Source organism: Trifolium pratense, linkage group LG2 (genome assembly GCF_020283565.1).
Source record: "Trifolium pratense cultivar HEN17-A07 linkage group LG2, ARS_RC_1.1, whole genome shotgun sequence".
NCBI lineage: Eukaryota > Viridiplantae > Streptophyta > Magnoliopsida > Fabales > Fabaceae > Trifolium > Trifolium pratense.
The window spans coordinates 19,492,260-19,505,777 of record NC_060060.1 but is presented as its reverse complement, the minus strand read 5'-3'; the positions used below and the strand labels follow the sequence as shown (position 1 = coordinate 19,505,777).

The 13,518-nt window shown below is 31.9% G+C and overlaps 1 protein-coding gene across 1 annotated transcript; it reads right to left on the bottom strand.

Moving 5' to 3' along the window:
- Nucleotides 1-2,825: 2,825 nt before the first annotated feature.
- LOC123903880 (protein DETOXIFICATION 27-like) lies at nucleotides 2,826-6,092 on the bottom strand. Its single transcript, XM_045953566.1, has 8 exons — nucleotides 5,817-6,092; nucleotides 4,820-5,361; nucleotides 4,299-4,385; nucleotides 4,149-4,205; nucleotides 3,720-3,958; nucleotides 3,355-3,473; nucleotides 3,012-3,101; nucleotides 2,826-2,932 (listed from the first exon to the last, which is right to left on the bottom strand). The coding sequence occupies exons 1-8, from the start codon at nucleotides 6,090-6,092 to the stop codon at nucleotides 2,873-2,875; spliced, it is 1,470 nt and encodes a 489-aa protein (XP_045809522.1). The 3' UTR covers nucleotides 2,826-2,872.
- Nucleotides 6,093-13,518: the final 7,426 nt, after the last annotated feature.

Below are 13,518 nucleotides of genomic sequence, written 5' to 3'. Positions count from 1 at the left end.
TCTAGGATCATATATTTGTAGAGTACTTTGAGTGTATCAATTTGTAAGCTTCACATCCGGTTAGGTGTATAAGCTTAGATCCAAAGAAATTGTTGAAAAAACCTTAGGATTATCTCAAGTCAATTGAGTATAATTGATTGAGGTAGAGCAGCTGGTTATAGCTGGATACTTTGTGATCTTGGTTTAAGATCATAAAGGGTCTTTGATCTGGGCTTAGATCAAAGGGAAGTTTTCTGTAATCTTGGTCTAGATTATAGTGGATAATCTCACGCAAGTGGGGACTGGAGTAGCCCATACTATTAAGGGGTGAACCAGGATAAATTCTTTGTGTGATCTTCTCTTCCCTTACTCTTTTATTTGTGCAAACACTAACTCACACGAATCACTATATTGCACTTACATTCGAGGAGAACGTTCTCCAGTTAATCTAACCATTTACTATCGTAGTGTGTTATTGTGCTTAAATTGTTTTGCAGTTAAATTTTTAAAGGGTCACAATTCAAACCCCCCCTTCTTGTGACAAACATTGTTACTTCATACATAGTATGTTATGAAAGTGTCATAAGATACTCTCATAGTGATAATAGTGTATATCACTCTTAGACCTGAAACCACTATGATCCCTAGATGTGGACTTAAATGTTTTATTGCCGCTCAAACGTTATCTGTAACAGGATAATCATAACGTCGGTTAATGGACATTTGACGAACCATGCTGAGGGACATGAGTGTCCTAGATGAGATTTGTCCCTCCTGCATAACAGGAGATATATCTTTAGGCCTCTTGATGAACATGACTGAAAAATTGTATGGCCATGCCGAATTAAGTCAATGAGATATTGGACTTATTCGTTACTCAGTATGCTTCGGGATCAAGAAATATAAATATTGAACTATACAAGGATGACACTATCTATGTCTTGTGTTCAATAAAGACATGAGGACAAAGGAGTAATTGTACACATATACATTATCATGGAAAGGTTTCGTAAGATCACCTAACATTCTTGTCACTTGGGTAGCAGTGATGTATTGCTAGATACCGCTCACTGTTTATAATATTAAAATAGGATTTAATATTATTGCCAACGTGGCAAGATCCTATAGGGTCACACACAAATGAACAGTCATAAGGAGAAACATAAGTAAGACTTATGAATAGGGTGCAATTAGTAAAAATTGCTAATTAGTTGGCAAAAGGTTAATGGGCTTAAGGAAGTCCACTATCACTTGACTTGGAGAGCACACAAAGCGGTTCTATAAATAGAACCCTTGTGCCATAGTCAGATATATACTTTGGTTTTTGAGAAAAACAAAAGAGCACTCTCTTCTCTCTAACCTCTGATTACTTGGCTAGTATCGGGTACCGGAGGAGAACCGTTCGGTGTGGACGAGTAGAGGCTTTGCTAGGTTGCTCAGCTTGTGATCGAAATTTCTCTTCCACAATTTGTAAGGTAACAACATTATCACTAATTCATTCCTCTTTCGTAATGATCCAAGGAAAGGAAATCGAAATTTTTATAAATTCTGATGCTTCTGATATATTGATTTCCCTTCAGTTGTCTACTTGATTAAAATTGGAGTGTGTTGTTGCTTTTTATAATTAGGGTTTAGACTAAGTCCTTTTTTTTGTGGTTAAAAAAGTTGAATTTGGACATGGACCAAGTTATTTATATCTGATAAATTTTGTAATTAATTATATAATAAAAGAAGGCGGGCCACGGGCTAACCCGCAAACCCGCATAACCCGCGATTTTAACGATCCAACCCACACGGGCAAAAATGTAAACGAGCCAAAAAAATTTGGTCTTAAGTCCGTGCGGAATGCGGGTTAAAAGGGTCGTGCCGTGGACCTTGGTCCGTATACCCGGCTCTAATTGTTAATATATTTTCTCTCCCCACCCCGTGAATCTTTTATCCTTGAATTTTCAATTTTGCCCTTGAAAAAATTTCGGTTTTTTGAAAACAAATTTCGATTTCTAAAAACCGAAATTTACTCTGAATTTGCACTAGTAAAAATTCGGTTTCTGCGAACCAAATTTTTTTGCAAGGGCAAAATTGGAATATTGGGGATATAAAAGATTCACGGGAGATGGGGGAGAGAAAACATCGTTTTTATCTCTAGTGAATGATCAAAATGGGCCTCTTCAAAAGGAATTGGATTGGGCTTGTATTTGGAAGATTTCTTTTTCTCTGAGAAATTCTTTTCGTGCCCCCGGCTTTTCTCGCGCACCTCTGAAATTTTTAAAATACCTCCATGCTACTTAAGTAACGAGTGTTAGGGGCCGAAAATCTGAAAAAATAGGATTCATTCATTAAGTAGCAAATTTAGAGGGTGCAAAATCTGAAAAATTACAGTTCGCTACTTAAGTAGCAAATCTAATATTTTTGTCCCCTTACTCTTTTATCACCCTCTATAAAAATGTTTTTTTAAGATTCGTTGTTCGGTACTTATGTTTTGAACTGTGTCTTTCCAAATTTTGCAGCCTTCAACGCACACTACCTATCTAGGGAGGAGAGTAAAATTGGCAACTTATAGGGCGCGAAAAGAAAAAATCTTTTCTAAAAACCAGTTTCTTTTAACGTCTTTTTTCATATAACAATACACAACTCTCCAAGTACAAAGAGTGTAAAGACGAAGTTCTTTAACAATTAAAAAATAATAATAAAACTATGATGTATTTAATGAAAATAGATTTAACAGAAAATTGCATAAATTGAATATATGTAGGTATAAAATCTTATAGTCAATAGTAATTTGGCTGTATTTAAAAAAATTACATATTTGTTATAATTTGCCCATGAAAAAAATACTCATAAGCCCACTTGTTCTTCTCTTGTCCACCTCAACTATTTGTATGTTCAAAATGCGTCAATTTGGTACATGATTTGGTCCTCCCCATTTACTCAAATGCAATTTTGCTGTTTCAGCCTGTAAATTGTTAACAATTAAATTAGACTTATATAACTTAAATGCAAAGATATAAAAACAAGAATGAATTTTTATTTACCTCTTTATTCCAATCACAACGAATGGTAACCCAAGCTAGGATCAAAGTTTGAAGTGCTGGTCCGCCACAAATTAACCCCGCCCAGAGTCCCTAATGACAAATTTATATGACTAATTAACATCACCATTATGTTAGAAAACAAAACAAATCCAAGTGTTGAACTTATCATAATGTAATATCTCAAAGTTTGAATGTACTATGTACACATCAAAGTTTTTTTTTTTTTTTGACGAATTAAAGAATGTTATATCATCTAAAATTGTATTTCTAAAAACATGGGAGAATTTTTCAGAAATGTGAGTTGAAAAGTAGCACATAAGATAAAGAAATGTACACAACATACCTGAACTCCAAGCTGATACACAAAGGCCAGCAAAAACCCAAGAGGAATCCCAATAAGATAGTAGCAACCCAAGTCCACATAGGCCACATATTTCTGCCACCCAGCTCCAATAGCCACCCCTATTTGATATATCATTGAAAGATATAAACATTCATTACTAAAATCAAATAATTGAAGTCTGTAAGACTTAGTTCAACAGACAATAGTCGATATATTAGCTTGAATACCTTCATCAGGATTTGAACTTATGATCTCACAGTTGTTGTGTGTGTAAATTTTTAGGGTAATTGTTATCTTATCTACGAACTAAATAAATAAAAATCAAATGACTTAAAATTGATAGTAAAATTTGGATTATATAGTACCTGAGAGAACAGGTTGAACACTATTGAGAAGAACAGTGAAGCCTAAGAGAGGTGACAACTTATTTACTTCTTCAATGACAAGTTCACTTGAAGTAAACATATAGCCCAATTGACTACGAAAGATCATAATCAATAGCCAAAAGAAAACACTAATTATAATTGATGTCACCACTGAAACTTGTGAAGCAAACTTGGCTGCTTCACCATTGCCTGCTCCTAGCTCATTTGCTACCCTTACTCTGCACCATCAAACATTGTTCAACAATGTCAATACACAAATGTTAAATCTTCTTTGTTAGGCCGGACGCCATAATCGGAGTTCGAACCCTGATTCACTCGCTTGTGTATGTGAGTTTATGACGATTTTGCAATTTCATCTATGTACCAACAAAAAAAAAGCAATGAGGGAAAGTTATGAAGCATTGTTACCCGGTTGCAGCAAGGAATGCCAAGGGAAACATCATCTCCCAATTATTTATGGTCAAGCTGCCACATCAAACAAAGCAACAATGAAAAACAACAGAAAATCAGAACAAGAATAGTCCATATGAATTGTTATATAATCTCACTATTGCTTACCATACTGTTAAAGCCTCTACAACAGTTTTTGCATTATGTAGATTTCCAGTCATCATCACGAGTACTTTGTCATACCAAACTTCCAAGCTGTAAAAGAATTTCCAGGAACTCGTGAGGAAAATTCAATTAAAAAAGAGACCATATAATAATTTAATCAATTATGTAAAGTACTAAAGTTGCAAAACATGAAACTATACTTGAGGCCCTTAAATTAAGTGGTTGGACTCAATCAAAGGGTAAATGAATTAGGAGTACTCGAAATCAAAATCTGGCTAAAAAAATAATTAGTTGGATTTTTTTACCTTCGATCGAATTCTGAGTTATTAGGACATCTTTCCTCTAAGAGGGTTAAGATAAAAAAAAAATGTTTGAGGCCGTAAACATATATATTTTTCTTTGTGAGCGCAATGTAATAGCAATTGAGCCCGATCAGTCATATTTGACTATAATTCTCCGCAATATCAAAAATCATGATACGGTTGCAAATTAAAATCTCAATGAGAAGATGCGAAATTGCTTACCATAGCATAACCCCGGAAGCAGCAGAGAGTTTAGCAAATCCCCAAAGATCAGAGAAAGCCCTCATAGAAAAACCAGTCCAAGTGTAGGGACAACCACCCAAAACAACATACCCAAAAAAACCAAACACCAAAACAAACCAAGCCACATTTCCAGAAGCAACAAGAGCAATAACACCAAGCTTAAGCTTGACAACAACCAACCAACAAAGAAAAGAATGGACCAATAAAGAAACAAGAGTAACCCAACTAATGATGTTATTCTTGAGTTGACTTTGCAAGAAGAAATGAAAAGGAAAATAAAATGCATAAGCTATGTGAGTTGGTATTAGCCACATTGAAATCACTCCAGCTAGCTCAGATATCTCTTGTGGTTGTCCTAAAAATTTTAAGATTGGTGTTGCAAAGATGAAAATAGGTAAAAGAAGAATTCCTGTGATGAAAAGAACAATCCATGAACGTTGCATGTAAATTCCTAACATGTTGTATTGTTTGGCTCCAAATGCTTGTCCACATAGTGTTTCCAATGCGCTTGACATGCCCAGCTGATGCAATGCAAAAACAAAATTAAATGATTATAATCAATAATCAACATCATTACCAATAGAAGAAATATATGAAATTAAATGAGTAACATGTACAAAACTAAAAACATTTTGTATTAATTGTGTGTTTGGTTTTTTAGAGAAAACAGTGATAAAATTTGTCAAACCAAGAAATTTCCGCGTAAATGCAAAAAATTAATACACCAAGATAGCTGAGATTTATCTAAGAGGTTAACTTCTACTAACATATATTTTTTTCATATACATTGGCTAGAAATCGAACTTCTAACCAAATGGTTAAACGGCTTAAGCATCTACTATCACTTATGTAGTTGTGTCAGACCCTGTTAGACATCCTTTTTAAGTTGTGACGATATATCAACTAAATAGCACAAAGTTAAAAAAAAATGTTGAGATTCATCTATTTCTCTTGAAAATTAAAACATTAAACTTACCATAATGCCCAAGTCAAGGCCAAGAATGACATTCATAGCAATGGAAGTAGCAGCCAATTCCATGTCACCAAGATGGCCAGCAAAGACTTGAGTCATAACAAACATGCTAGTATTTCCAACACGGTTGAAGATTGCAGGCCCTGCTACCTGCCAAAGCTTCTTTGACTCAATCCATACTCTTCTTACTAAATGCTCATTTTCATCTTCATCAATATTATTTTCCAACAATGGTATTTTTTCTTCCTCTAATCCTGTTGATGCCTCCATGTTTAACATTTTTTTGGACAGGTCTAGTTGAGTGATCATTTTCTTGGGATCAAGACAAAAAATACAGTGTCAATTGTCAATATATATAATGGATTAACTCTATCAATATTTTTGTTTTTATTTTGTCTGCAGACAAAATGAAAAATATTATATATTAAAACTCACACAACTATAAATTTTTAAGTTCGAACTCAAGTGAGAAGATAGTCAGCCTAGTAATATATCAACATTATTAGTTGAGCTAGAACTTATGAACGGACAACCCTATCAATATTTTAGTTGTCTAAATTTTGATTAGTACAATATTTTTCTGAAAATATTAAACATAACCCACGCAAGTAATGAAATGAAAGGATAATTTATTAATTTACCTGTGTCTCTATGGTGTTTTCCCTTCAGTCTCTAAGAAATTTTGTTACGCTCTTCTACTTGTATAACTCACAAACAACAATAACACAATCTTATAGTCTTCTTGTTCTCTGAATCACTCTTGATGAGGTTGTATTTGCAAACAGTTAATTGCTCGTTATATTTTAATCGAGGGCTTAAATATACATATTATTAAATACATTCCTATTTGATTCTTTTTATTTTTTAGTCAAAATTCCTATTAAATAGATTTCTATTACTAAGTATTATATTTGACCCGGCCCGTTGACTAAATTACAAAAATTAAGAAAGTTGATTGTAATAATAAATTTATTGATAGTGAATGTTGTTTTTATTCGTTATCTCTCAAGAGAGAGTTTATTTACATTATTATCATAGCATTTGTTTTACATTGTAGAAAAAAAATAAAAATAATTAAGTGTATGTCTTACAAAAGCGAAAATAAGAACTCGTGAACTTAGCTCATTTGGGACGTCGCATTATATATATGCAGAGATTGATGTTCAAACTCCAAACATCCTACATATTCACCTAAAGGGTGAGATTTCTAGCCACTGAACTACTTGACAAAAAAAAAAATTATAAAAGGTTCTTATATTTACGAATGGGGTAGTATCTAATAATTGTAGACATATTAGAAAAATTAGTCAACATATTCAATTTTTTTATTATTTATTTTTTAATAAAAAAAATTATAGAAAATAAATACAAGAAAATTAGGAAATAAATACAAAAACTTTACTCATTTTTCGTCAAAAAAAAAAAATTACTCATTTAAAATACCATTTTTTTTTTATTTTTTTTTTTTTTTGGTCAGGTAGCCTAGTGGCTTGAAATTCCATCTTTAAAGATGGATAAGTGGAGTGTCCAGGGTTCGAACCCTGGCTCCTGCATATAAAATGCTGATGTCCCAACCAATTGAGCTAAGCTCATGGGGACTTTAAAATACCATTTTTAATGTACCAAAAAAATACCATTTTTCCCCTTCCAAATCGGTTTAGTATGCATATGCATGTAGTACTTAAGTATACATGCATGTATTATTAAAAAAAAAAAAAGTATACATGCATGTATATATACAATATTTTATACAAATAAAAAGAATAATTATAAATTAATTTCTTACCTATAATATCATTATTGCTGTAAATGTAATGATTAAATTATCATTTATTTTGACCAAAACATTTTTTATCATCTCTTATAAATTGTGTTCATTGAACCGATATAAATGTTCATGGTGTATTCAGCTCGGTGGTAAGAGGTTGACATTATAATTTTAAAAACAAAATTCAAATTCTATTGAAAACAATTGTAAAATAATTAATAATATCACTTTAATTTATTAATAATAATTTTTTTTATGCATCTATTACTAATATATTAAAATTGATTACCACCAAATTTCCTAAATTATCCTTATGACTTTTAACCACGTTGCAAATTTTATATCCTTCGTTGTAATTTCACTAAAAAAATAAAAAAAAAATATATAGAAAGAATATAAGATAAATACAAAAAAAAAATAGAAAAATATAAGATAAATACAAATATATATATATAATTAAGATAAATACAAAAAAAAGGATATGCTTAAAAATATGAAAAAAAATTATTGATAGAAACAAAACAGAAAAAATCTATACGCATAAAAATAGGAAGAAAAAAAAATCATTATAGAAAGTTTAGTGACGGTGGTTCTGCAAGTGCACAGAATCGCTACCAAGTAATAAAGTGATAAGTGTATCGTTCTCCACATGGATTGTGTCAAGGTTACTAGTTTCACTTAGGAATATAGTAGTTGTCTTCGCTTCGTTTGTTTGAAAAGGTATCTTTGCGGGTAATTTAGTAAAATGCAGGAAATAAAATACTGAATTTAAATGATAGAAAATAAAAGGTGTGTGTGACCACACAGGGTGGTTAAGTGTGGTCGGATCCCTCCCTTACTCCTGCTTGGTTGTTCAATTTTTTCCCTCTATTAGGATTTAGACTGTTAAAAATAGGTTTGAAGCAATATATGTTCCTATTTCTATTACAAGCTGTACAGAGCCTAGTTAAAGGTTACCCTTACTTTATTTAAGCATCATCGCCCCAAAGTTCCACTTTTTCGTATAAACTTTGGTAACATTACCCCGGTGACTCTGTGTGTCATAAGCTGTCATGTGTGCCTAAAACTAACCACTTACCCAGAAGCAACTCTGTATGGTAGAAATTATCGTGCGTTCCAATCATATATTAAGACCTCATATACTGAATTTAATGGTCTCATGTTGGCCCTAGCATACCGTCCTTCGTTCCGGATTACTAGCTTCGTTTCCTATGCGATATTCACTAGGTCCTTAGATTTTATTCTAATGTGAACAAATATTAAAATAAATATAATATCACACGATAAAAGAGTTAGCAATAAGAAAGCAATTGAATTATACCCAAATTGTATAAATTACAAAACCAAGCATTCGTAAGGGAGTTCCTCGACTCCACCTAACCTAGGAAAAATAAATTACAAAAGCAGAAAGAAAAGAACCTTGTTGGCCTTGAAGTTCCTTGGCCTCCTTGCCTTCTCCTTAGAGTTCTCCTACTTTAGAGTGAATATTGAACAAGTCTCAATATTTCTGAATGAATAATAGTGGAGGAATGAAGCTCTATTTATAGTTTTTCAGCTGAGTTTGAGCTTTTTCTGCGCATCAATCGCACCCATCGTGGTGGCGTGTATTTTCGCCTCATCGTGGCCACGATGGATCTTATCGTGGTGCGATGGAAGATCTTCTCAGGATTTTCTGCGTATTTTTCAAGTCATCATCGTGCCACGATGACAAGCCATCGTGCCACGATGAAAAAGATTTTCTGCAGATTTTCTTCAATTAAACCGCCTTCTCATTGCGCCACGCCGAGACTCATCGTGGGTACGATGGTTGCGCTGCCTTATTACATTTTTGCCCTTTTTTGCTGCTTTTTCCACTTTTCTTGCTTCTGGGTCTTGTGATTTCACTTTTCCCGGTATTTGCTTGCTTTTGGGCTTCAATTACTATTAAAACTACTCTAATTTACTAGTAAAAACATCATATAATTGGCTATCATCATTTAGTAAAAAAAATTTATAGAAACAATATAGAAAAAATTACACACGGGGTCATTATTTATTTACAAAAAAAAAACACAATAATTCCACTTATATTTTTTTGGTACATAACTCTAAATAAATATTCTACCTTAATATAATAACAAACTTAAATATCAAATAAAAATAAATGGACTCATGCGAATGCACGGGTCTTTAAACTAGTTTTATGTAAAAAAAAAAGGATTAATAATAAATACTTTCTCCGTTTCAAATGACTTGACTTTTTAGAAAAAAAACAAGAAATTAAGAAAGTTTATTTTTGCACATTCTTTTCCTATTATACCCTTATTTTAATTCATCAATATATTTTTTTTTGCACACACTTTCTCTTTCCAATAAATTTAATATTTTATGTATCAATTTTTTTTAAACAAATTATACAAAGAAGTTTAGTAAAAAAAAACAGATGCAATAAAAAGATTTAAAGTAAGGAGGATATAATGGACAAAATATAACATAAATTATCAAAAAGACAAGTAATTTGAAAAAAAAAAAAGTTTCTAAAAAGTCAAGTAATTTGAAACGGAAAGAGTAATAGAATAAAGGGTGCATTAAATTTAGGGTGAAGTATATTTTTAGTCCTTATAAATATCTTCAATTTTATTTTTAGTCCCTATAAAAAATTTCAGCAAGGTTTGGTCCCACAAATTTTTTTGTCTCTACTTTTCATCAACTTGTATATATCATTTGAATTTTTTTTTTAAAAAAATCACGATTATGTTTAGTACATCATATGAATCTTTTTTGCAAAAGTTTAATATTTTGTGACAAAGGCTTAATTAAATATGAACATTTTAGTTTTTTGTGCTTAAAAATTAATAAATAATTCATTTTATGTTAAAAAAATTCTAAATATTTGTTGCAGAGGTTTCTTATAATGTTATATACATGAATACAAAAAAATCATTCAAAAATGTGAAAATACACAAGAGTTGATTTAAAAGTATGGACCAAAAGCTGTGATAGAAAATATTTGAGGGACCAAAAGTGGCTAAAAAACTTTATAGGGACTAAAAACAGAACTTAAGATATGTATAGGGACTAAAAATTTATTTAACCCTTAAATTTAATTACCATTTATTTAATTAATTATGCTTAGTTATTTAATAAGTTGTGGATAATGAATTGATTCAAATGATAATGAACTTGGGCTCTAGAGAGGAGAGAACTAGAGTTGAGTAAGCGGGTTAGGCAATGGGCTCTCTGTTTAACTCGCTCTGCATAAACTCCCATGTTAAATGGTCTGAATTGGTCTGTTCACAAATAAAAATGAGTTATGATACGTTTCAAGTAGAAAGATTTTTCACAAGAAAGAGTTTACCTTTTATACACAACTCTGCACCATTTAAAATTATCTCTATCCCCGTCTCCAATCCTCGCTTCGAAGAGTATTCTTCCCCCATCCCCATCCGCACGGATCCCCACAGTTCTCGCAGGGATCCATCAACATTAAAAAAAGTTATCAAATTTCTATTAATTTCAATCAAGTTAGTTGCGAAAAAAGTTTATAATCATAAAACAAATAGAAAATTAAAACACTATTGTGAGTGTTGTGAATTTTGATAATAATAATAAACATCACATAAAAATAAATTTATGCAGACATTGTGTGAAAATATAAATAAATAAATATAACATATAAAGTATTTAAATATATACATATAAATGTTATTTTAATAAAGTATTCGGGTACGGAGGCTTTGTGGGAAAGGGGATAAAATTCCATCACCATCTATCGACATATCTGCTGAAAAAAAATTCACGTCTTCGATCCCCAAACGGGGAAATCCCCATGGGAATCTCCATTTATAGATCAAATTGACATCCCTAGATCCATTAAAGATATATGTTCAAGCTTGATCCATCCGATGACCTTTGATGAAATCGCGGCTTGCATGGTTGAACCCTAGGATGACAAGGATGAAGTCGAAGTATTTAATTTATAAGATCCTTAGTTTCATTTGTTAAATTGTTACAACGTAAAAGCAAATTAATTTTATAAATTAGATAGAAAAATCACATCAGCTTATACACTTTGTCAAGTGTTTCAACTTCAAAATTAAATTAATATAAGAACGGGGACAGTGAATGAAATCTTCCTGAGGAAAATTAGACATTAGATATTAGACAAAAAAATTACATCAAATTTAATTAAATTAACAATAAGGACCATAAAGGGGAGCACGTTTCTCCTGCCAACGTTTATCAACGTCCTGCTCAGCATTCTCTACAGGTTTTGTTTTTGGTCCTTTAGGTGGCCACTTAGCTACTACCACATATCAGTTTAGCAGCACGGGACAGTCTCATTTGTGCGTGGGAAGACACTATTTGAATAGTCTTTGTTTCAATTAGTCATATTGTTCCCACTTTGGACACAAAAACTCCTTCGTCGATTACCATATCGCTCTCATCCATGCGACTAAAGAACACCGATGAAAGCAATATGACTAACCGACGATGGACTATGCGGCCATTTACACACGAAATGATAAAAACTAACAAAAACTAAACTAACTAAAATGGAAAAACAAAAGAAAGAAGGGAAGAGGAGTGAATGACAGATTATAAGAGAAAGGGATAGGTTTTTTGTTTTTAATAGAAATTTAGATTGTCTCCCATTGAGTATTGACCAATGCTATGGACACACAAATGGCTAATTAAAATTGGCCACCGACTGATCCGCTACTTAAGTAGTATACGACAGTTGCAAAATTTCTTAGAATTTCTCATATTTTAATGACCTTTATTTAAGTAGCAGAATGGTAAAATTAGAAACAAGCATAACGCATGAGAAGCACATGACACCAAAATAAATTCTCACATAATAGTACAGGTTTACTCAAGCTCCAACAGATTATAAAAAAAAAATAAAAATACTCACGCTCCAACAAGTTCATTTAAGAATGGCCTTGCTTTTTTTTTTTTTGAAGGAAAGAATGGCCTTGCTTAATTACCCATTAAATCTTATATTGGATTAAAAGTTTGATAGTCGCTATTCTTTTCTGCCTTGTTCACACTGGAAGAAACAATATATCTCCAGACATTGTGAAAATATATAATTTGGTATTATTTATACTATATTTTTCAGTAAAATTTAAACAATAGAAAATATCTCCCAATAATTTTTGCACACCATCAGAAAATTCTCCCGATTAATTGGAAAATACTATATATATAAGGAGATTATGATTAAGTTAAGTGGAATAGAGAGCAAACTATCCAAAAATTTAAATGAACTAGGTTGCATACGCTCGCTAAAAAATCAGAATAAACTCCAATGTTAATAGAACACCTACAAGATTAAGACAAAAAAAAAAAAAAATTATAGTGGAAAGAGATGAAAGAGGATTTGATGCAGCTATTGCGTCGATGCACTAATTGCTTCTGACCATTTATTTAATTAAAAATAATGATTAAAATTAAATTTTATAGAAAATTATCCAAATTAATTAAATAAATCAGAAACGTTTGATTTTTTTTGTGCGATTGAGATCGTCTACTTCGTGAAACAGTTACAACTGATTATTTAGGAAAAAAATGGTTATTATTACGTGAAATTCAGTTATAAATTAACTATGTCTTGTATTATACATAGTGACAAGTATCATGTGACTGATAATCGAAATGGTATATGGAAAGTTGAAGCCTCGCACAAAGCATGCCATTTACTTTGGCGTTTACGTAGATAGGGATGACAATTTGACTCATACCAAGAGGGTACGTACCCGCAAAAATTACCCACATCGGGTAGGGTAAAAACCCGCATTTTGGGTACGGGCACGTGTATGAGTAATTACCCGCAAAAATGAACGGGTATGGGTGCGGATACGGGTACCTTAGTACTCATCCCGCCCCATACCCACATAATATATATTTATTTATTTTATTTATATTAGTATATTATAATATATGTAAATCAAT

Bases quoted from the DNA above. Each gene is read 5' to 3' on its own strand.
- LOC123903880 (XM_045953566.1), bottom strand. From the start codon at position 6,092: ATGTTAAACATGGAGGCATCAACAGGATTAGAGGAAGAAAAAATACCA. The intron at 5,362-5,816 runs GTAAGTTTAATG...GCATTGCATCAG, and splicing joins GCCTTGACTTGGGCATTATG to CTGGGCATGTCAAGCGCATT. The intron at 2,933-3,011 runs GTAAATAAAAAT...AACAATTTACAG, and splicing joins GTTGTGATTGGAATAAAGAG to GCTGAAACAGCAAAATTGCA.